Source organism: Pogona vitticeps, chromosome 6 (genome assembly GCF_051106095.1).
Source record: "Pogona vitticeps strain Pit_001003342236 chromosome 6, PviZW2.1, whole genome shotgun sequence".
Classification (NCBI taxonomy): Eukaryota; Metazoa; Chordata; class Lepidosauria; order Squamata; family Agamidae; genus Pogona; species Pogona vitticeps.
Genome location: NC_135788.1, coordinates 57,579,456 through 57,604,779, shown reverse-complemented (window position 1 = coordinate 57,604,779; position 25,324 = coordinate 57,579,456). Strand labels below are relative to the sequence as shown.

At 38.7% G+C, this 25,324-nt stretch overlaps 2 protein-coding genes and 1 long non-coding RNA gene across 7 annotated transcripts in view; 2 read left to right on the top strand and 1 right to left on the bottom strand.

The window, feature by feature from the left end:
• CFAP141 (cilia and flagella associated protein 141) overlaps positions 1-8,367 on the bottom strand; it is a 79,477-nt gene extending 71,110 nt beyond the window's left edge. For 2 of the 3 annotated variants that reach the window (XM_078377435.1, XM_020814821.3), the window contains exons 1-2: positions 7,586-8,367; positions 4,372-4,412 (exon numbers count right to left, since the gene is read on the bottom strand). In XM_078377435.1, coding sequence (XP_078233561.1) covers positions 4,372-4,412; positions 7,586-7,660 — 116 coding nt within the window. In that variant the 5' untranslated portion in view covers positions 7,661-8,367. Of the gene's footprint in view, positions 1-4,371; positions 4,413-7,376 lie in introns of all 3 variants that reach the window. The other variant, XM_078377434.1, reaches the window with a different exon arrangement.
• CNTNAP2 (contactin associated protein 2) overlaps positions 1-25,324 on the top strand; it is a 2,051,986-nt gene that overhangs the window by 1,471,322 nt on the left and 555,340 nt on the right. For all 3 annotated transcript variants that reach the window (XM_073002555.2, XM_078377431.1, XM_078377432.1), the window contains exon 10: positions 8,686-8,824. In XM_073002555.2, the coding sequence (XP_072858656.2) occupies positions 8,686-8,824 (139 nt within the window). The remainder of the gene's footprint in view (positions 1-8,685; positions 8,825-25,324) is intronic.
• Positions 12,400-22,764, top strand: LOC144583530 (uncharacterized). Its single transcript, XR_013537351.1, has 2 exons — positions 12,400-14,692; positions 21,786-22,764. It is a non-coding gene; the product is annotated as an uncharacterized LOC144583530 (long non-coding RNA).

Sequence of the window (25,324 nt, the reverse complement as noted above, 5' to 3'; positions counted from 1 at the left end):
ATTTCAAAAATAACAGCATCAGAGCTACAAAGAATGGCAATATTAGGAACAGCATACATATTGTGCCAATATTTAACAGATACTTAGGTTTTTGGTTAAGACTTGTATCTGTTATATAATACCAGTAATTTTTTCAATAATTTATATTAACTGTGCCTGGTATTTTTAACAACAACAACAACAAAAACAAACAACAACAACAACAACAACAGTAGTAGTAGTAGTAGTAGTAGCAGCAGCAGTAGTAGTAGTAGTATCTAATTCTTGCTGGAGAAACTGAAATTACAAGCACAAAAAATTATCAGTATAACACACATACAAAACGTCACTTGAAAATGAAAGCTAGAAAATGTCATGTATATAATTTGTACAAAGTTGTATCTCATTGAATAAAAGTTGGGTGGGAATAAAGGAAACATATATACATATAATTAATGAGAAGGCTGGTGCTTTCAGTTACAAGCCTTTTTATATCAGGCTTAAACTTGTATTCTGTGTTCTGACTACATTTTTAAAATGGTTTCTAAACTTATTTTTAGGATAAACTATGGCAAAGAATCATTTTTGCATGAGTATGTCATTACAAAAGGATCAATACTTCAATAGTTCTAGAAACAAAACTTTGCCTTGTTATAGCCAAAGAACTTCACAGTGCAGCAAATGTAGTTGGTGTTTACTGTCCATATCTTTACAAAGCTGTTCAAAAAGTCTTGAGTTCAGTGATATGCTTTTTTTTTTTAATAAAACTGACAATTTTGGCTGATTCATTTAAGGTCTGCTTCAGTTTTTCTGATATCTTCTTAGCAACTAGAGCTTCCCTACTTATGCAGCAATGATACCAAGTCACCAATAGTATGATTTCCTTAATCTATCCTACAAGTTGGGCCGAAAGCATCAGAATGAAATTCAGCAGGGTTAAGTGCAAAGTATTGCATCTCAGAAAAGAAGTGTGATGTGGCTACAAAAAAGGCTAATGCTATTTTAGGCTGCATTAATAGAAGAATAGTTTCCAAATCCCACAAGGTGCTAGTCGCCCTCTATTCAGCGCTGGTTAGACCTCAAGAAAGATGCTAACAAATTGGAACAAGTTCAGAGGAGGGCAAAAAGGGGGAAACCTGGCCCCTTCTAACTTTACTATTCTATGATTCTATGATTCTGTGGTTCATGGAGAAGTATTTCTGATGAAGTGGACTTGTTGACAAAGCTTGCATTAAAAATATATGTTAGTTTTTAAAGTGCCACCATGTTTTTGTCTTTTTAAATTTTATTTTGTTTTCATCTATAACATCTATTGTTAGCCACACACTTCTGCTGGATTTTAAAAAAGCCAATTTTAATAATCTCAGAAAAAGTATAGGTAAGGTCCCATGGCAGGAGATCATAATCAAGAAGGGTGGGAGCTTCTAAAAAAGAAATTCTAGAGGCACAACTACAACAATTCCAACAAGAAAAAAAAGGTGAGGGATGCAAAAAAGGCCAGTGTGACTTCACAAAAATCCCAGGGAGGACCTAAAAACCAAAACCAGGGAGGACCTAAAAACCAAAAAAGACATATACAGGAAGTGGAAAGCCAAGCCACCAAGGATGAGTACAGACAAGTAGCAAGGAAATGCAGGGATGGCATTAGGAGGGCAAAAGCTGAGAATGACCTGAGGTAAGCTAGGGACACTAAAAGTGATATAAAAACATTCTTCAGGTATGTGAGTAGCAAAAGTCATAGTGGCAAAGCTCCACAATGGAGATGGGAAAATGATAACAGAGGACAAAGAAAAGGCAGAGATGCTCAATTCCTATTTTAGTTCAGTCTTTTCCCATAAGACAGACTATGAACTTCTAAACAAACTGGAAGTGCAAGTGGGGGAGACAGGCTTGTATCTGGAGATAGATAAACAAGTAGTCAAGGACTACCTTACCACCTTGAACGAGTTCAAATCTCCAGGACCAGATGAACTGCATCTGAGAGTACTGAAGGAACTGACTGAAGAACTCTCGGAACTGCTATCCATTATTTTCTTGAAATCATGGGAAATGGGAGATGTGCCAGAGGATTGGATGAGGGCTAATGTTGCCCCTATCTTCAAAAAGAGCAAAAAAAAAAAAAAAAAAAAAAAAAAGCAAAGCCTGGGAACTACAGGCCAGTCAGCCTGACATCAATCCCAGGCAAAATTCTGGAACAGATCGTAAAGCAGTCATTGTGCAAGCACCTAGAAAACAATGCAGTAATAACTACAAGCCAACACGGATTTGTCAAGAACAAATCCTGCCAAACTAATTTGATCTCATTTTTTTGATCAGGTCGCCTCCCTGGGGAACTTCTACAACCTTCCCAGAGGGAATGTTGTAGACATAGTATATCTTGACTTCAGCAAAGCTTTTGACAAAGTGCCCCATGATATTCTGATTAGCACGCTAACTAGGTGTGGGCTGGATAGATCAAGTGTCAGGTGGATACTCGTACACCGTTTGCTACAGAATTGTACTCAGAGGGTGATGATTAATGGGTCCTTCTTTAACTGAGAGGAGGTCACAAGTGGAGTACTCCAGGGCTCAGTCCTGGGCCTGGTGCTTTTCAATATCTTTATTAATGACTTGTATGAGGGAGTGCAGGGAGTGCTTGTCAAATTTGCAGATGATACAAAATTAGGTAGAATAGCTAATACCCTAGAAGACAGAAACAAAATTAAAAATGACCTTGATAGGATGGAGCACTGGGCTGAAAGAAACAGAATGAAATTCAACAGGGATAAGTGCAAAGTACTTCACCTCAGAAAAAGAAACCAATTGCAGAGTTACAAGATGGGGGATACCTGGCTCAGCAAAACTACGAGTGAGAAGGATCTTGGAATTATTGTAGATCACAAGCTAAATATGAGCCAACAGTGTGATGTGGCTACAAAAAAACTGGTTAATGCTATTTTAGGCTGCATTAATAGAAGTATAGTTTCCAAATCCCACAAGGTGCTAGTCCCCCTCTATTCAGTGCTGGTTAGGCCTCACTTGAATATTGTGTCCACTTCTGGACACCACACTTCAAGAAGGATGCTAACAAATTGGAACAAGTTCAGAGGAGGGAAACAAGGATGATCAGGGGGCTGGAAACCAAGCATTATGAGGAAAAGCGGAAAGAATTGGGCATGTTTAGCCTTGAGAAAAGAATACTGAGGGGTGATATTATAGCACTTTTCAAATATTTTATTTTTTTATTTATTTTTTATTTATTTATTTATTTTGAAAAGCTGTCATACAGAGGAGGGGCAGGATCCGTTCTCGATCATCCCAAAGTGCAGGACACACAACAATGGGCTTAAGTTAAAGGAAGCCAGATTTTGGTTCAATATTAAGAAAAACTTCCTCGCTGTTAGAGCAGTACGACAGTTGAACTAGTTACATCGGGAGTTGGTGAGTGCTCCAACACTGGAGGCATTCAAGAAAAACTTGGATAATCACCTGACAGATATGCTTTGACTGTATTCTTGCGTTGAGCAGGGGGTTGGATTTGATGGCCTTGTTGGCCCCTTCCAACTGAATGATTCTATGAATTCAGGTCCCCAGGTACAGAACTTGTACTCTTTAGGACACAAGAAAAGTATTCATATTACCAGCCACTTACTTTTTAAAAAACTTAAAATGTCCTGGCACTAAGATCTGTTGTATTCTGACATTGTTGCACATTGTGTTTTCTAGCACTGTTTTTGTTTTATTTGGGTCCTCCTTGGATCCTTTTATAGGAGAAAAGCAGTATAAAATTATTCAAAATAGTTTTGTCTTTTGTTTTTCCTTGTTTTCCGTTTTTAATACTTTTACACATTTGTGTCACAAGTCCATGGTAGAAGTTTTGTGCAAATGTTGTTATAAATCAATAAACAAAGCTAGAAAGATATCTTGCAGGTCAGAATGACTATGAGATTCGAATTGGTCTTCCTTTCACTTCTTGGAGGATTTATGCAATCCACTGTGTCCTCATTTTTAAAATGAGGAGGTAATGTTTATTTTTCATATTGTCTTTCTGGGGGGGGGGGTAATATGTCATGATTTAAGTCCATAAGTAAACAATGAGTAATAAGCAACAGCAGCAATCATAAATTTGCTGATAATCATTTGCCATTCATTCCAGATAAATGGTTCTTATCTGCATGCTACAGACAAGCTCTCATGTGGTTTTCAAACCCAACACAGAAGCTGACTTAAATCAGGCCATTGGACTGGAAGATTTTTGTGTTTATCATCAAGCTGAGGTTTTCCCTTCTATCTCCATTTTCAGCTGGGTGTCAAAACCTTTGCTGCACCTGAGGCTTTGTATTTCTAGAAAGAAAAGCAGCTATTAGCCACTATAGTGCACAGTTTGAATACAGAATTTTAAAATCTATTTACCTTTTGAGCAGTTTAACAAAATCCTGAACTTTCTCTAACATCTGAAATGGAATAAAATATAATTAATATACCAGGAAAATATGAGACTCCTACCCTGGTAAGAATAGGAAACTATAAGTTCTTTCTTATATAATACATCAATCCCTAAGATTTTTATTTTGTGCACTATGTTTAAAGATTGAACAAAATGGCCAATAGCCATACTAATTAGGGATTGTGGGAGTTGAAATCTTTAATAGTAACTTTTCTAAGCCCTGACAGAATGACTGATATTTCTAAATGGAAGGCAATACCCATGCAATCATTTCATTCATTCATTCATTCATTCATTCATTCATTCATTCATTCATTCATTCATTCACTTACTTACTTACTTACTTACTTACTTACTTACTTACTTACTTACTTACTTACTTACTTACTTACCTACTTACTTAATTTGTATACCACTCATCTGGCTGCCAAGGCCACTCTGAGTGGTAAGAGACCTATCATTAATAGCACCTGATTGTATGATGTGGTAAAGTTCACCAGATTGCTGGCCTGGCGAAACATATGTAGGAATATCATTTAAAAATGTTTGTTTGTTTGTTTACAGGGGGCCCAAGGCAACTCATAGGATTAGAATTTTATAATAATCAACAATAATCAATTAATAAAAAATTGACTCTCTCTCTCTCTCTCTCTCTACACACACACACACACACACACACACACACACACACATATACACACACACACACACACACACACACACACACACACACACACACATATACATATATATAAACGTATCTAGAGAAATCTAAAGGCATCTGAATTCCACTAAAAGTGAAAATCAGGATGCACTGAGAATGACAGTAATGCCTCACTGAAATCAGCAGACTTAGGTTTGGGCAGATATGCATTATTATGTAAGTACTGCCTTTTTTTATCACTTAACAGCCATGTATTTCATGGCAACCATGACATAGCAAAGCAACTTAAATTATAATACAATATAATCATCTTATACAATAATTCACTACCTTATCTGTGCACCTGCTAGTTTCACATTCTAACTTTATTCTCCTTAAAGATTACAGACCAACAATCCAAATTATTTCCCATAGCATGTTCCTCTTTATTTGACTTAGTACTACTGTATATGTTAATAAAGGTTGTCAGGTTTTCATAAATTTATTGTTTTTCTTTCTTTTCTTTTTTAAATTTCCCCTCTATATATTCTGGCCTGATTGGCAAGTTTTCCTATCAAAACTATTTGCCAAATTCTGTTCCTAAATCTTTTTAATGAGAAGTCTTGGGCATTTCTCCAACTTTGTGTGATTTCACATCTTGCTGCTACAATAAGATTCACAATTAACTCTCATTAAAAAATGAGATAGTTTCTCCTTTCCTGTGGTGAATAATGAGAATAATAATAAAGTTTCATTTATGATCATTCTTTGATTGTCAGGGCTTCTATCCAGTTAATTATTTCCTGCCAGTATGCTTCTATTTTGGGATGAGAAATCCACATATGTTCTAATGTGCCCTTCTTTCCACAATTTCTCCAGCATTTCTGGAATTTCTCAATTAATTTTGTGTAGTTTTGTGGGGCACAAATGCCATTAATGGACTACTGTTAAAACCATTTCTTTTGCTCTAGCTGATATTGATTTATAAAGTTAACTGGTCCATATTTCCATCCATACTTCCTTTGGTATATTGATATTTAAATTTGTTTTCCATGCTATTTGTAAGTATTTTATCTATGTAGATTGTTATTTTGAAGGCAGAGACGTTTTGAAAATATCTCATGGGTGAGATTCAAGACTACCCTGCATACATTACTTGTGAGATAGCTGAGGAGACAATGTGCATATCTTGTTGATGGTGCAGTTACCTCTGTGGCAGCCAGTAGCCTTCAAACTCACCATACTTCAATCAAAGGCAAGGACCCAAAAATGTCCTCCAGTTTATGGCACACCTTTTCCAAAGCTGGATGAATACTATCTTCCTTAATTCCCACTATAGGGATTAAAAGGAAGCAGCTGAATTATCAGAAGTAGGAAGAAAATGTATGCACAGTGACTGTTCAGAAATGTTATATTTGGAAGGGCTGAGGAAGGCATGAAACACTGAAGAATAACAAGTGTTGAACCAAACTTTGTCAGCATACAGTTCTTTAAAATGAAACATGTATTTGGTTTTTTAAAATCTTTTTAAATTTTGTTTTGTTCTAGTGTTACTGTGCTAGAAATATAAGGCCATTGTACTTTTTCTTTTTCTTTCTGGGTCCTCACCATCATTGCCACTGTGCCCTAGAATAACATTATGTAGAGGGTTATGGAGGATGCAAAATGGTGACTAGGCAGATGACATGTTTGCTATTGTTGCCATGTGAATTGGCTGTGCAAAAAAAGAAAATAAAATTGGGAAAAATTTTAAAATGCCAAAAAAATTGGACTCTGCCTCTGAGAAACTTTTTCAGAATTTCACCTTGCCTTGCAAAATTTGAAATTTCCCCTCCCACTCCTCTTCCCTTAAACAGGTGGAGAATTTCAAAAAGTTGTTTGTGCACAGCTTTTATGAAAATGTGTAGAAATTTCTTTTTAATTCAGCAATTGATGTGCCTCAGAGGCGTTCCAGTAATCTCAGGGATCTAACCATAATTTAGCTAGTTCAGTTTCCAGCACAGCACTTCCAAAGGGCTTAAGAAAGGTAAATGTTAAATGAAAAGCATGCAGTAAAACCGAAAATGCCAATTAAATTATTCTTTTCTGCCATTAATTAAACTTGGCTGTCAAATACAAAACTAGAAAGGAAAGTTGTGCAGCTCTTTTTGTAAAATATTCAGACTTGGACTTTGGCAAATTTTACTGAGCTCATTGCCATATGTAAACAAGCTACAGTCATCTTAGTGGCAGAGCAGCCACTTTGAACCTTTTTTTGGCCATGGCCATAAAACACAATATCAGAAGAAATATAGGCTGAATCAGGGTTGTATAAGTTGCACAATGAACCTTATATGGTAGTATGTGAAGAATCGTTTTCCATCTGTGTCCCATTCAGATGTTCCATTGAGAATGGCTGTCTTAAAATCACATTTCTTTGCCTTTTGTCCTTTTATATGGCATGCCATCCTCAGAATCAAGCTGCTGCTTCCACACAATTGGTAGATGCCATATCTGCTCCCTCATACTCTTATTCACACTACAATCCCAAGTCCTACCTCTTCTTCCTTGAGTATCTGCTCATGTGTGGTGTTATGGCTTGGTAACCCTGCCTTCTGCTCGATGGATGCCATTGTGGTAGGCTGGATGACAGAACAAACTTAGAAAATCAATGTGCTCTCCTTCAATTTTCACTCTCCCTTTTCTCCTCCCTTCCTCTCTCCTCCTTGCTCCAGTGCAGTTTGTTTCTATAGTTACCCTGGTAGCAGATCATGCTTTCAGAACTGTCAGACAGCACACAGCTCCTGATTGGCTGGTTGCTTAGGGCAGGAAAAGGCAGAGAAGTTGTGCGATTGACAGTCAAGTATATAGCTTCAGACTAACTACTGCTGATTAGTAAATTTAACCTCTTGTTTCTCTCTCTACCACTTTCCTTTTGACTACATATTAATATATTTCAAAGTGTAAATTCTCCATGAGGAGAAATACACCAGAAATGTAGCAATTATTTATCATCTAATTGAATATTAACTTTGTTTTTCTTCCTGAACACTCATGATTACTGTTTCTATAGCTCTTATATAATTAGCCCTTCTTCTTACTTATTGTCACTTGAAAAGGAAAGGTAGGGTATCTTTAAAGTTTGTTCTTTAGGATTGTGTTTTGCACATCATCAGAGTGTCTCATAATTTTGATAAAAGTACAAAATTCAGAAGAGATATAGGATAACAAATTTTGAACTGAACTATCTATTGGATCATCTCAAATTTGGTTGTGGCAGCCATCTTACAAAATGGCTGCATATAGTAATTTTTTAACTGAATAAAGAGCATAATGAAGATCCCATATAATGCTGGTGTAGTGGATATCTAGTGTGTTTGCATTTTGAGTGGATATATTGTGTGTTTGCACAATTTCTAGTGAGTTTGCATTTTAAGTCAAAATTTTTGCATTGACTAGTAAGTGTACCACAAGAATCATCTTCTCTCTTCTTATTTCTATTCTTTTTTCTTTTCTTTTCTTTTACAATAGTGCTGATTTTAGTGAGGTATTTTGGCAAAGAAGATACATCTTTATGGGCTACTAAAAAGGTTTCACTCAAAGCATCTGCTTAACATATATTCTCTCCCCCCCCCTCAATTATTATTTTTTAATACAGGTTTCCTCCAGCAATCATTCCAAGGCTGCATGCAGCTTATTCATGTGGATGATCAACTGGTGGATTTGCATGCAGTAGAGCAAGGAAAGCTGGGAAGTTTTGCCAATGTCAGCATTGATATGTGTGCCATTATTGATCGGTAAGCATTAACTAAAGTGTGGAATAATGAATGAAAAATAAATGAATGAATGCAGCATGAGAAATAAGCCTAACAATTTGAAAACTCCAGTTATTTTTCTATTTATTTATTGTTTAACTTTTACTGCGGCTAATCCTGTTTACAATAACAATAAAGAGAAGATTTTTATTTAGAAAGAGTTTCCAAATGGTTTGTATGAATGAGAACTCATCATTGGATGAGCAGGGATTGTTTAGAATCAGTTGTTTCCAGAGTCCAGCAAGAAGCTTCTTTCTTTGTTCACATCAGGAGCACGACAGCACAAATAATAAATATATCAGATAGTTTTTGCCCAATAACATAAAAATATCTGGGATAGCTAACATCAAGTCTTCCATTGTACATGTTGAGAGGTATGGAATACACTGACACAGGTTTGAAGTAGAGATGGGTATGAACTAAACTATGACCCTGAAAAAACTATGAACCAGGCTAGCTATTAGGTGAAAGGCCAGCGTATGTGCAGAAACAGTGGCCCAGCTCCTGGAAGTGACAGCAGCCTGCTGTCTCTGAAGATAGTGGGCAGAGGAGGAGACAGCAGGAGCAGATAGGGAAGTAACGGGGGCAGGGGTTGGGGGTGTTAGATTCCCCTCTCTCCAGCCACAAAGCAAAAAACAAACAACCAAACAAAAAACCCAAATCACAAACCAATTTTTTCCAGGGTTTGGGGGTAGTTCATGGTTCAAAGCCATGAACAGCCTTGATTTGTCATTTTTCTGGTTGATGCCCATCTCTAATGTGAAGTTGCCTGTTTCTCTCTGCACTTGCAAAGGGCTGTCAGTGTAAAAAGTCCATTTTCTTGGGTTCACTTTTGTTCTGCCAACTCTACTCATTAGCCTAGTAAGTGACTTCCAAGTAACCTTGTTACTCTGTGTGGCAGGATTTAAATGTTTCTGGTGTTCCATCCATTTCAAGAGATGAGCAGTTCTTTCTTTCCCCATTATAGTCCTGGCAGTCTTTTTTATTCCTTCAAGATTCATAGATGTTCTGAAGAAAACTTTTCCTTTATTTTATTCTTGTAGGGGACAGATAGTAGCCAAAAAAGTGAATGCACATTTGATGTAGACAGCAACTAAGAGCAGAGGATATTTGAGCCAGTTCATTACAAAATAATAATGCATTTAAAATGATTTTAGATGGACTCTGAAATGCATCCACTTGTTCCCACTTTTGCTAGCTGTAGTTCATATGTGCATATGTAGATTTGTTGATTCATTGTGTAAATAAATCTACACACACTGCTCCAAAGAAAAATAGAAGAGTTGTTATTAAAGACTTTCTCCAATTTTTTTCCTAAATGAACAGAAGAACTGGTTAACGTCAGCATACAATATCAAAATACAAATGATCTGACTGTTAAAGGCACCAGATTATATGTCACTTGTTGACTGTACATCTTTATCACAAGAAACAATTTTCTTCCCAAGATGGCCTTGCTCCAACTTGAGGTTTATTATCCTGTGAAAGAGCTGTCTGTTACAATGTTGTTATAATATAAAGATCCCTGAGAAAAGCAGTCTCTCATACAGAAAAATTATTCCTTCATATAGGAAAAAAAAGCTTTAGGCAAGGTTTTATAATATTAACAAAGAGGAAGACATAACAGTTTTAAAATGTGTGTTGTCAGCACTATGGCATTGGCATCATCATCATCACCATCACAATCACCACCCTTCTCACCTCCATGCTGAATATAAAATAAAGCATCAAAGCAGAATATACATGAATGTAATTCAATAGTCACTCTCTTGAATGTACATCTTAACTTGTTCAGGAGCAGGTAATAACTTTAATCAACCATTAAGAATATAAAAACAAAAACAAATAGCGAGCTTTCAATGATAAATCTTCAAGGCTGTGCATCAAGTTCTTGTGGACAGTTCCAAACTTATGTGCTGTTTTTAATGTTCCAAATTCACATGGCTGATGGTGTAGAGGCCAGGTAAGAATCTTAGATGGAAATAACTGCACCATGCATATTGGTTTCAAAGCTCTTCTTCACCTATTTTATTTATTTATTTTATTTATTTATTTGAGTTATACCCCGCCCATCTGGTCTAAAAGACCACTCTAGGCGGCTTCCAATATAGTAAAAACAGTGAAATAATACAAAAAACACAAACAATTACATAAATCATAAACAGAATACAACAATAGAATAGAAAATACATAAGGAGAGAATAAACAGAAAAGTCAGATATTAACTGGAGGGAAGGCCTGAATGTATAGCCATGTTTTAATTGACTTTTAAAAGTGTTCAAAGTGGGGGCCGCATGGATCTCAGGAGGGAAATTGTTCCAGAGGCGAGGAGCCACCTCTGAGAAGGCCCGGTTTTGTGTCCTTTCTTTCCGGGCCTCCCTCGCCATTAGGCTCCTCAGCCTCACCTCCTGGCTCGTGCGGGTGATCCGAGTAGATCTAGGTGGAAGCAGGCGTTCTGTCAAGTATAGCAATTGGGAATTTATGGTCCATCTCTTAAAATAGTCACACGCAATCTGCCTCTCTCCCTTTCTGCCTTTTTGAAACTCAAAAAATTTATCTTTAGCTGGGGGAGGGAAGACTGCCCAGTTAACATAGCCTACCTCTATCAGAGTTGTAGTGAAGAGATTGGAGCCAGCACCAGCAGTAGTGGAAGGGAATAATGCCAGAGCATCTTTAAGGACGTGGTGGCGCTGTGGGCTAAGCCGCAGAAGCCTGTGCTGCAGGGTCAGAAGACCAAGCAGTCGTAAGATCGAATCCACGCGACGGAGTGAGCGCCCGTTGCTTGTCCCAGCTCCCGCCAACCTAGCGGTTCGAAAGCATGCAAATGCGAGTAGATAAATAGGTACCATCTCGGTGGGAAGGTAAACAGCGTTCCGTGTCTAAATCACACTGGCCATGTGACCACGGAAAGATTGTCTTCGGACAAACGCTGGCTCTATGGCTTGAAGAGCGGGATGAGCGCCGCCCCCTAGAGTCGGACACGACTGGACAAAAATTGTCAAGGGGAATCTTTACCTTTTTTATCTTTAAAGAAATAGCACAAAATGAGTTAACACTAAGCAGATAAAGGCAATGATAAACCACTTCTGAATATTTTATATGCTGAAAATCCCATGATGAGATCATCCGAAATTAAACAAGAGACAGTGCTGAAAGTGCTTATCCATTGCTCCTTCTCAAACTGGGAGGAGGTAAGAAATGGTGTGCCACAAGGCTCAATCCTGATTCTGAATGGGGTGTGTGTACAATTTTTATAAGTGCATAACTTTTGGCAAGATAGTACAGGTTATTCAACATTATTTGATGATGAATGGTATTGTATGGTATCATATTCCTGTAAATATATATGTTTGAAAATATGTTTCTATATTCTGAAGTAAATTTACGAGCTGACCCTAAAAGCCTGTTTGTTTAGGGATAAGGACCAGTCCAGTTTTGGGTATTAATCACTTCAGTAGTATTATTTCAAACATTTGATATAGGTGACAGAGTAATGAAATCAGCCTGTAGTTTCTAGGATAGTCTTGTTCTTTTTTCTGGCTTTAATATAACAGTTGCATGGGGGTTCTGCCATGTTGTTGCAATTTGATTACTTTTTAAGAAAAATATTTTTAAAATGTAATAGCTACTCATTTTTGACCCAAATTGCTTAATTTGTTCCACCTCAATATCATCTTGTCTAGCAGCTTTACTGTGATTGCATTTCCTAACCGTCTCTTCCAGTTCCAGAGATGTAAACTTGACTATTCATTTATTCTATTGCTCTGCTTCTCTCGCTGGATTTTTGTCTTATTTGCACATTGTCTGGCTTTACCATTCAGGAGAAGCTAATATGCTGCAATGGGGAAGCAACTGATATGTGTGAGCTTCTTAGTTAAATCAATATTTAGGCTCTTAAGAAGCCTTGACACTTTCTGTTTGCTTCTAATCATGTCAAGCTCTTCTATAATAATTGACCAATAATTCCTCCATCTTTCAGCTAGGGCAGTAAAAGGTTTGTGTCTATCTTGAGTTGTATCCTCACTGAATGGACTTTCTTCAAATGTCAAAAGACAGCCAAGATCATTCAGTGTTCACGAATATATGTACATGTACTGTGATTGTATCATAATATGGTTAGAAATCATTTAAATTATGAGCCATTTTAGGTGAATGTGTTTAGGAATCATTTTAAGATATGAAAGGAGGTCAACATCATAATGATCCTCACTACCATAGCAATGCTTTGTAAGAGGAGTTCAGGGCAAACAGATGCTCCTAGATTTGAATAAAGACCTAACATGACAGATATGGTCTGTGTGTGCGCGCGCACTGGAGGAACCTCTAAAAGAGCATGTCACAATTTTGATTCTGCAAGAAGATATCATGGCATGTTCTCTTTCTTGGCTCTGCCAGCATTTGCAAATACTGTATACTTACCATAAAAGTCACATAGTTGCTAAAGGGATCAATACATTGATAGGTCAAATTCGTCTACATCATTTCTTATCACTGACAAACTGGATTTGTTGTCGTAGTCCAGATGGTGTGGTTATACATTAGGATTGTCATACAACACATTGCATAGTAATTATTATTCACAACTAATTTCTCCCTGAACACTAGAAACTGTTTAACTGCACTTAGCTTTCTCCAAGCAGTGTGTACATGGATTTTTATCACTACAACAGCACAAATATATGATTAAAATGATTTTGAACCTCCCCTCTAATATGTCATTATAGATTATGTTTAACATATGTGAATTTCAATGAAAATCTGGCAGTGTCACATAAAGATTTGACTAACAGCAGGAAGGGAGGCAGAAATGACATGAAAAATTGTTCAAGTACACTTTTATAACATTTAATTTGAACACTTTTCATACCATTACAGTTTCATTTTAATATAGTCCTTTTTCTTCTTCTTCAATCTTCTGTTCTTCTTGATAAGTCGTCAGCTATTACATTTTGAGTTCCTTTGACACTTTTGATTTCAAAGTCAAAATCTTGTAGCAATAGTGCCCCCTTCATCAATTTGTTATTATTAGCTTTAATAATCCAGAGCCACAGCAATGGGGTATGATCAGTGCAAAGGAAGAGGTACTGGTGAAGCTAGCAGCTCTTGGGAACAGCTCCCAGAGAAGCTAGAACCACTTTGGTCTGGGATCCCCCTAGAAATGGGGGAACCGAGGGGGGGGTCAGGAGAGACCCTTCTGCAGCAGTTGGTGAGCTACAGAAGCTAGAAGATTGGGAAGCAACTTGATTTTTCTTTCTTCTGGAAATTCACATGAGCACAGACCGAAGACAGGCATCATTTTTGGCAATCAGCCAAGACAGCTCCATTCGCCGAGAATAAGAGAACAAGAAGCATGGCGAAAATATATAACAAAGTAAGTGGAAGCCCTTGTTCTATGAAAACCCCCATTAAAATGAAGAACAAGTGATTGCGTGAAAATTTATGACTGAAATGAGATAAGGAGCGGCGTATTAAGCTGATTCAAGGTCGAGCTGATTTAAGGGAACAGTCAGGCAGAAATAGCTCGTGTCTCTATTAAAGAAAAAAAACTCCTGGAGAATTAACACTGGACAGGCTTTGAAAGAATACATTCTGCTGTAAGCTGTTCACTTTGGACCTTTTCTCCTTTTGGATATATATTCTTAGACTGTGTGGGACTCTGTTTTCTGTGGATAATACATTTGCTGGGACTCAGATTGCTGGACCTCCCTTTTTTGGGGGAGGAGAAAGAAGCCTTTGGAAGTAAAAAAAAGAAAAACAGACTGTGAGCTGTAAACTGAGAGCCATATGGCTTGAACTGAACTGAGTATTTTGATAAATGACACTCTGAAAATACAGTCTTGCCGGGTGAAGGTTATAACGACTCTTATTTACTTCATTCAGTTCCTAAGAAGCTGTAATAAAGTAATTAGAGAAGCACAAGTAGGGATTTGATAAACAAACAAAGCAATCCCCTCTCTCTGCTGTCCGTCAGCCCAAATACTCTTGTCTGTTTCAAAAAGCCCACTTGATTTTAAATAACACAACACAGACATATAAGATTTTAATTGGTTGGGCTGAATCATCAACTAATTAGGTAGCGTAAATTCAGTACTCAAAATGCATTCGGTTTGATCAGGAAAGAACATAATTTTAAACTGTCAAATAGACATAAGTATTTATTAAAGAATTAAATCAACATAACTCTAATATAATATAAATAGATATTTGTACAATTTTTTACTCTAAGCAGTTTCCCTCCCCTTCATTGCATTTCTCTAGAAAAATAATTAAACACATTCTCTAAATAAAAAAAAAATTATTATCTCACGTCCTTGAATACAGCTGGTAAAGCACAGAAGTTTTTTAGTTGTAGGGATATTTCAGCAACGACTATAAAATCAATCATGTAAATGTTTCTTCAGTCCATCATAAATCTCCATCTTGTCTTCTTCCTCCCAGCAGCAAAAACGAACTCTCTCCTTGCTGTTTTTTAAACTGTCTTTTTATCTAGGGAAACTCCCACTCCCTTCGGCCAGCTATATTTTTTTTTCCAGTTACCAGATAAGCAATGTGCAGAAAAAACTAGGTGAAAGTTCTTGCTGCCTAACTTAATTCCTCACACGCCCCCCGAAATTACACAGAAATTCAGATTAGTCTACTTATCTAATTTATAGTAATTTGATACAAGGAATTAAGAAAATATAAAACATGTTATATATCAAAACTCTACTACAAAAGTATATATGAAATAATGAAACACTACATTCTATGAAATTACATCAGATATCTAAGTCAACGCTCAGTGTTGCATGAGTTTTCTTCTTCATACATTCTAGAAAGACTATCTGCTACTACATTCAATTTTCCTGGAATATGTTGGATATTAAAATCAAAATCTTGTAATGCCAAACTCCATCTTAACAATTTTTGGTTATGAGATTTCATACTTTGTAACCACACTAAAGCTCGGTGATCGGTTTGAAGCGTGAATTTGCGCCCCCATAAATAAGGTCTCAAAAGATTCAATGCCCCAAAAACTGAAAGTGCCTCTTTTTCAGGAATAGCATAGTGTTTCTCGCGTTCCAGAAGTTTTCTAGAGAAATAGGATATCGGATAAAGGTTTCCATCTTCTCCTTGTTGTAATAAAACAGCTCCTAGACCTAATTCAGATGCATCAGTTTGTAATACGAAAGGTTTGTTGAAATCAGGAGATTTCAAAATAGGCGCATCAACAATTTTAGCTTTTAAGGCATCAAAAGCCTTTTGACATTCAGGAGTCCATTTTACTTTGACAGGTTCTCTTTTTCTAGTTAGCTCTGTCAAAGGTGCTGCCAAATTACTAAAATCCGGAATAAATTTTCTGTAGTAGCCAATTAGACCTAGAAACGAGCATACTTGTTTCTTAGTTTTAGGAATAGGCCAATCATTGATAGCTTGAACTTTTGCTTGTATAGTTTGAATTTCTCCTTGCCCAATCAAATGTCCTAAATACATGACTTTTCCCTGCATCCATTGACATTTACTGGCTTTTACTGTCAGTCCTGCTTGTTGAAGTCTGGACAAAACAGTTTCAATGTGTGTCAAATGAGATTCAAAATCATTACTAAAAATCGCAACATCGTCAAGATAAGCATTAGCATAAGGTAAACCTTGCAAAAGTTTATCAATCATCCTTTGAAATGAAGCGCCTGCATTTTTCAAACCAAATGGCATTCTGCGGAACCGGAAAGTTCCCACATGAGTGATGAAAGCGGTCTTATCTCGTGATTCTTCTGCCATATCTAATTGCCAATAAGCATTCTTTAGGTCAAGGATACTTATAAATTTAGCCTTAGCAAGGTGTTCAATCAAATCATCCATTCTAGGCAAAGGGTAAGGATCCGATTTGGTAACACTGTTCAACTTCCTATAATCAACACAAAATCTCACTTCTTCTTGAATTTCACCTGTAGCAGTCTTTTTAGGGACTAGTACCACAAGTGAAGTCCAAGTAGGGCTGATTGCCTCTTCAATAACTCCTAGAGATAACATCTTTTGAATCTCTTGCTCAATTTGTTTAGCATGATTACCAATTGCTCTGTATGGGCTCGACCGTATAGGTTGAGCATCACTATCTGTAGTGATTTCATGACTGACTAAATTTGTGTAACCTGGTTTGTCTGAGAACACATCTTGATGTCGTTCTAGGACCTGGTACAACTGATCCTTCTGATCTTGATTACCTGTTAAGATAATATTATCAGACCAATCACCTGCATCTTGCAATTCTGACAACATATCAATTGGTTCATTGGAAGAATGGAAATACTCAGCATGATATTGAAAAACCATTGCAGATCTATCTTTGTAACGTTTCAGTCTATTGACATGATAAAGAACAGGTTTCTTTTTAGAATCCAGCATTTTAACAAGATAATTAACATCTCCAAATCTTTGAACAATTTCTCCTGGACCTTCCCAGACCACTTCTAACTTAGAAGGTCTGAGCGGGTTCAGTACTAACACCAAATCACCCACTGCAAATTCTCTGTGTCGGGATTTCTTGTCATGATAGTATTTCTGTTCAGCTTGAGCGTTCATCAAGTTGTCTCTAGCTAACTCTTGAACAGCTAAAAGTTTCTCTTGAAGTTGTCGGACGAATTCTGCAACTGGTGCTGAACTAGATTTGACCGCACCTTCCCATTCGGATTTCAGGATATCCAAAGGTCCTTGAAGATTTCTTCCAAATACCAACTCGCTCGGGGAAAATCCACCTAGTGAAGAATGAGCGGAACTTCTATAGGCAAATAAAGCAAAAGGCAAGAGTTCGTCCCAAATGTTCCCATACTCTTGAGTCATCGTCTTGATCATATGAAGTAAAGTCTGTTGACCTCTTTCCACCATTCCGTGTGATTGAGGATGATGAGAAGTACTGAAGCTAAGGGTGATACCACTTATTTCGCAGATTTTCTTCATGAGTTCACTAGTGAAAGCTCCTGCTTGATCGCAAATGATTTTGGATGGAACACCAATACGTGAGCATAAGTCCACGATGATTCTAGCTATGGTGGTAGCTGACAAGTTGCTGATTGCATAAGCTTCAATCCATCTGCTTGCAGAACAAATGAAAGTGATGATGTACTTCTTCTTGGTCTTAGTAGGGATGAATGGTCCTAACACATCCATTTGTAGATACTTGAACACTTGGTCGGGTATCTCCATAACTTGCACTTCAGCCTTGGTTTGGTCTGTTTGGTGTCCTACTCTTTGGCAAACATCACAGGAACCAACATATTCCTTTACGGCTTTGGAAAGACCAGGCCAGTAAAAATGTTGAGAAATTCTCTTGAGTGTCTTTCTCATACCTTGGTGTCCACTGGAAGGATGATCGTGTGCCATTTCAAGAATTCTCAGTCTATAATCTGAGGGCACTACTAACTGTCGCACGGGTTGAGCTGCCATAAAATCCTTGGGATAGTACTCACGGTATAACAGTCCATTTTCTCCCCATAGAAAGTATGCTGACTGTTGGACAGGCTGTTGAGCGTATTCGTTTGCACGGGTTCTTAAAGATGCTAAAGAGGGATCATTAAATTGCTTTTGTCTAAAGTCCTCCGATCCTTTAGGAACGATTTCTTCTATTCCGGCCTCAGTTGTAGTTGAGTCATCAGATTCGGTCTCAAAGAGCTGTTGCGGTGTAGACTCTTCTCCTTGAATATCATCAGGAGTAGGCTCTTCCTCTGGAATATCATCTGGAAATACTTGATCTTGTTCATATTCTGAATCTTGTTCCTCATCTGGCTCATAACTTTGATCTGGCTCCTCCTCTTCTGGTTCTAAGTCTAGTTCTTCTATTGATTCAACTTCTCGCATCTTCTTGCTCTGGGATCGGGTAACTACTTGAATTACAGGTGGACCTTGGCTTTGTATTTCGTCCAACACAGTGAGATCATTTCCTAGAAGAAAGTCAGGTTTCCCCTCATGGGTCAAAATATGTTTTACTCCAGTCCAGGACTTGTATGTAATTTTCAGATACGCGACAGGAATATGTTTTAGCTCATCTCCTTTGCTTGCATAGGTTCTTATGGGGCATCTCAAGTTATACAAGACCAAAGCTGGATCAAGAAACTGACGGCTTATTGAAGAAAGTTCAGCTCCAGAATCTCTGAAAGCACATAAAGCTACATCTCCGGATGGTGTATGCAAGAAAACAGTCTCGGTGAACTTCCTTATAGTCCAGTTCCTTTGGTAATCTGGTATTATGGTGTCAGGATCTAAAATAGAGTATTTTTGTCCATCAGCAGTTTCTCCGATGTAGTCTGAGGTTACAGAATCCATTCGTAAGTTCAAAACACGAGGTACACCATAATTAACTTTGGCTTGAGCCCCATTAGCTTGAGTTGAGGTTCTAGTTGCCCTTCCACCCTCTTGACTATGTGAATGTCGAATGCTTGACTGGAAGGGTACTGATGATGTAGTACTGTGAATATGGTCTTGAACAGTTCCTATTGACTCTATACTCGTATAAGCCATCTTAGGAGCACTAGGTCTGCCTTTGGGTTGTACTGGAGCAGATGTTCTTCTCCCAGGCTCTTTCTCTTGTTTAACCGGAATGTTTAACTTCGGACAGTCTCTTCTCAAATGAGAACCACCACACTCGAAACATTTGAGAGGTGGTCTTGTCTGTCCCGGAGCTATACTCTTACGTGTATCTTCTGTCCTTCGTCTGGGATCTTGCTCAAAAGACTCTCTAGTTAGAAATGAACTCTGTTTCCTGGGGAACGCTGGTGCAGTCTTCGGCCTAACCGTCGGGTCAGGTCGTTTGAAGGAAAGTAACTCATCGGTTCTTAAGGCCAATTCTTGCAGATCCTTGAACCTCTTCTGCATCAAGACACTTCTGATCTCTGCAGGTACTAAAGAAAGAAAATGTTCTTGGTACATCAGTGTTCTCATGTCTTGGAAAGTACTGGCGCCTACTGAGTCTAGCCATTGATCCCCAAGTTTTTCTAATCTATCAGCCATTGCAGAGTAGCACTCATTAGGTTGTTTTTTCAGTTTCCTGAAATTTTGTCTCAAAATTTCTGGAGTGTATCCAAATTTTCGTTTGATATATTCACGAAAAATCTCCCACTCGACGTCCTCATTAGGTACAGTTGCCACAATCTCAGCAAGAAGTCCACTACATTGTGTACGAATCAAAGGTATGTACCATTTCTGAGGGATCTTCAAATCTTGGCAAACTTTCTCATACAAAGATAGGAATGATAAAACGTCCATACCCTCGTGATAAAAAGGTAGGTTATTTCTGTTCACACTGGCAATCGATTTGTCATATTCCTCTTTTCGCTTCCTTTCCTTTTCCATTTGCTGGAGTTTTGCTTCTCTGTACTGTTTGGACAACCTTAACTCCAATTCTCTGATTCTCTTCTCTTGATTTTGGTTAGCAATAAAACTAGCAAACATCTTGGATAGTTTGTCAATTGGGTCTAATTCTTCATCCAGTTGGGATGCTGCTGCTGCTGCTGCTGCTGCTGCTTCTTCATCATCTAACCTTACTTCTTCTCCTCTTTGGTCTTCCTCTAAATTGGTATGCCTGGGTCTTGGGCGCACAACGATGTCTTCAATAGCTTGATCTTCTTGAACTCCAGCCATCATCTCACTTAGTTGCAACCGTCTGCTTACTGGAGATAGATGAGCTGCACTTTCTGTATCAGCTTCGTAAGAATCTGAAATGTCATGCTGCAATAATGTCTGAAGACCACCAGGTGTCACTTCGACATCTCCTCGGAGCAATGTACCCCGTAGACCACGAGATGTCGCCCTTCTCCTTCTCTCTGATGCCAAAAAAGATGCAAAACTGTCCATGTGCTTTAAAAATGAAATTAGCACATAGGGAAAAAAAAATCACTGCAGAAATGCTTGTGAAGTTCAAGGAATTTACTCAGAGAAAAATGTACATTTAATAAGCCAATTTAACTTTAAAAACGTTCTTTCCTACCAAACTCCTGCATGGCTAATGTTTTTATCAAAGAAAACCCATTAGCTTTTCACTTACTCACACAGCTCTGCTTTAAGCAGACACTGCTTTTAATGCCATAAATCAAATATATAGTAGGCTAACGTCTTACTTTTACGATCGTTGCCTAGCTATAAATCTTCAAACTGTTGCCAGCAAAAATAAACAAAGCACGTGTTTCATGACACCTCTGCCACCATATAACGACTCTTATTTACTTCATTCAGTTCCTAAGAAGCTGTAATAAAGTAATTAGAGAAGCACAAGTAGGGATTTGATAAACAAACAAAGCAATCCCCTCTCTCTGCTGTCCGTCAGCCCAAATACAAACAGTTAGGAGTTTTACTCTTGTCTGTTTCAAAAAGCCCACTTGATTTTAAATAACACAACACAGACATATAAGATTTTAATTGGTTGGGCTGAATCATCAACTAATTAGGTAGCGTAAATTCAGTACTCAAAATGCATTCGGTTTGATCAGGAAAGAACATAATTTTAAACTGTCAAATAGACATAAGTATTTATTAAAGAATTAAATCAACATAACTCTAATATAATATAAATAGATATTTGTACAATTTTTTACTCTAAGCAGTTTCCCTCCCCTTCATTGCATTTCTCTAGAAAAATAATTAAACACATTCTCTAAATAAAAAAAAAATTATTATCTCACGTCCTTGAATACAGCTGGTAAAGCACAGAAGTTTTTTAGTTGTAGGGATATTTCAGCAACGACTATAAAATCAATCATGTAAATGTTTCTTCAGTCCATCATAAATCTCCATCTTGTCTTCTTCCTCCCAGCAGCAAAAACGAACTCTCTCCTTGCTGTTTTTTAAACTGTCTTTTTATCTAGGGAAACTCCCACTCCCTTCGGCCAGCTATATTTTTTTTTCCAGTTACCAGATAAGCAATGTGCAGAAAAAACTAGGTGAAAGTTCTTGCTGCCTAACTTAATTCCTCACAAAGGTAACAATAAACTTTGAGAAGAGAAAAGAAGAAACAACCAGTCTGGAGGTTGGCGACGAGAAAAGGGATTGAACTACAAAGACACTTGAGAGATTCATGTTTTAAATTCCATTTCTTGTTTGAGTGTGCCTGCTATTTTACTGTTAACACTGTAATAATTGTAATGTGAAATATTGGACTCGAGGTTGATCTATACATTATTTATATTTGGGCAAAGGGGAGAGGGAATTCCAAGTGAGGGATAAAATAATGGAAACTGAAGAGTATTTTATATATATAGATCAGATATACTGGAAAAATGGATCTCCCTGGGAAAATCAGAGATCAATGGCTAGAGTGGAAAATCTCCTTTCAAATGACAGTGTTGAAAGAATTTACGCAGGTAAATTATTATCTTGACCAGATGCAAGATGTAATTAAAGACACTAAGGAAGAGAAAATAGCAGAGGTTAAATTATATCTAAAAGAAATGCCAGAACCGGATGTATTGATGGCAATACCAGATAATATAAAGGGGATGGTGTGTCACCCAGTAAGCTACGTAGCTATAGCAGCTAGGAAAACTGAGGCTGAAAAGCGAACTATTGCTTTAGGTGTTGTTTCCCCCTCTGAAATACGGAAGGAAACAGAGGCACAGAAACAAAAGAAACACATGGAGAAAAAGGGGGAAGTGAGCAGAATCTATACTATTTCAGGCCTGTCGAGCATACTCTCAAGACAAAAGGAGGGTGAAAGAGGGGATATACCTCACAATTAGCCTTGGTGTTCTGATACTGTTGGAATAACTTAGACTTAAGCTGTGTTATAAGTAGGTTGAAAGAGGGGATATATCTCACAATTGGCCTTGGTGTTCTGATGGTGTTGGAATAACTTAGACTTAAGCTGTGTTATAAGTGTAAGTTAAAAGCTAAAGGGGTAAATACATAGACAAAATAGTTAAGAAGAAGAAGAAGAAGAAGAAGAAGAAGAAGAAGAAGAAGAAGAAGAAGAAGAAGAAGAAGAAGAAGAAGAAGAAGAAGAAGAAGAAAGATGAGCTTTCTTCTTTTTCTGGAATATGAATAGATTATATGTTTATATACTTGATATGAAAAGATTGAATGATTATATATCTGATGTTCTCTTATACTCAAAACCCTTTTCCCGCCCCTTCCACTGCCCTTTACCTTTTGCATTCCTTCCCTATTCCCCAATAGTTTTGAAAATAAATAAATAAATGAAAAGTAAAAAAAAAAGTGCAGAGAATAAAATGTGTTCCCCATATGTATGATGAGTGCTCCTTCATTCACCTCATCCAGGTCATTTGTGAAGATGTTGAAGAGCACTGGGCCCAAGACAGAACCTTGGGATACTTAACTGCACACTTCCCTCCACATAGATGTGGTTCCATTGAGGACCAGATGTTGAGTGTGGTTGGTCAGCCAGCTGCAAATCCATCTGATAGTTGCATGGTCTATTCCACTTCAGTCTATCTTACACAGAAGTAGGTTGTGGTCTACCTTATCAAATGCCTTACTGAAGTCTAAGTATACTATATCCACTGTGTTTCCTTGGTCTACTAATATAGTCACTTAGTCCTCAAGTGAGACCCAACCTATGCCAGGCTTCCAGCCACTTGCGTACAGACCACTTATCCTTAAAATATCCTTAGAATAGATACCATAACCCTGTAACCCTGCCACATCAGTCTGCACTTAGAAGGCTGCACCAAGGCAAATCTCCATCCTCCAAAAAGAAGCTCTATTAAAACCATCCAGAAATCTACTCCAATCCAAAAAATCCTGACTCATACCTGCTGTTACTCTGGTTCCATGATGCAGCAGCCTTACCTGTCTCATGGCCTCACACAACCTACAAAAGAATGCCCGGCCTGGTGCCACCACCCAGCACACAAAATTAAGGTGCCCCACTATTTCTTGCAACTCCTTGAGCATAACCTTTTTCCTGTTTATGAGTGTGCTCAGCCTCTCCTCTAACTTCCGCAATATTGGCAGGGAGGTGGCAGGCCTGTGCCTGTGTATCTAACTCTATTCCCCAAAAAGGCAATGATGATGATGGACCCTCTGTCTTCTCCTCTGTGGGGGCAATCCCAGTTCCTTGGCCATGGCTTGAAAGACCTCTAAAAGAAACTGGCACTGTCCTGACCCCCTTTTACTATATAAAGTTGGACCTTGACTTATGAACATCCCTACCTGTGAACGATTCAACTTACGAACGGCTCTATTTGCAAAAGTCTACTTCAACTTGCAAATGAAGCCTTGACCTATGAACGAAAAAAGGCAGGGGAAAAGGGCAGGAAATGCAAATTCCCCTGGCTTTTTTTTTTATTCCATTCAAAACATTGGTGGTGAAGAGGCTGCTCTTTCGCCCCAACGGTTAGGAAAAGGGACCCCCAGGAGGTCTCCGATGGCAGCAGGGAAGCTCCCAAGGCTTCCCCGCTGCCATCAGAGACCTCCTGGGGGTCCGATCATGGTGGCAGGGGAGCAATTTTAAATTTCCCACCCTTTTCCACCGTCTCCCCCAGGGTGTTTGATCGCAGCAGCGGGGGACCCCCAGGAGGTCTCCCCCAGGGGCTCCAATCCCAGCGGTGGGGGACCCCCAAGAGTTCTCCAATAGTGGTGGGGAATCTCCCAGGGCTTTCCTGCCGCCATCAGAGACCTCCTGGGGGTTCGATCGCGGCGGTGGAAAAGGGCAGGTCTCCTCCCCGGGAATCCTGAAGGCGCCAATCGCGGCAGTGGGTGATCCCCAGGAGGTCTCTGATGGTGGTGGGGAAGCCCTGGGAGCTTCCTGCTGCCATCGGAGAGCTACCGGGAGTCCCCCACCACCATGATCAGAGGCAGCGTTCACCCAGCGCCTGGAGGCTTGAGCTGGCCAGGCGCTTGGCCACTCGCCCCTGGTCGCAGTGGAGGCAGCAGAGTGCCAGGAGGCTTGAGCTGGCTGAGTGCTTGGCCATTCACCCCCGGCCGCTGGCCCCCAGCAGCAGAGCACTGGGAGGCTTGAGGTGGCTGGGTTCTTGCACACTCGTCCCTCGCTGCGGCGGAGGCAGTGGAGCGCTGGGAAGCTTCGGACTGGTTATTGTTGTTGTTTAGTCATTTAGTCGTGTCTGACTCTTCATGACCCCATGGAACAGAGGACACCAGGCCTTCCTGTCTTCCACTGCCTCCTGGAGCTGGGCCAAATTCATGTTGGTCGCTTCAATGACACTGTCCAACCATCTCATCCTCTGTTGTCCCCTTCTCCTCTTGCCCTCACACTTTCCTAACATCAGGGTCTTTTCCAGGGAGTCTTCTCTTCTCATGAGATGGCCAAAGTATTGGAGCCTCAGCTTCAGGATCTGTCCTTCCAGTGAACACTCAGGGTTGATTTCCTTCAGAATGGATAGGTTTGTTCCCCCTGCAGTCCAGGGGACTCTCAAGAGTCTCCTCCAGCACCACAATTCAAAAGCATCAGTTCTTTGGTGGTCAGCCTTCTTCATGATCCAGCTCTCACTTCCATACATCACTACAGGAAAAACCATAGCTTTGACTATTCGGACTTTTGTT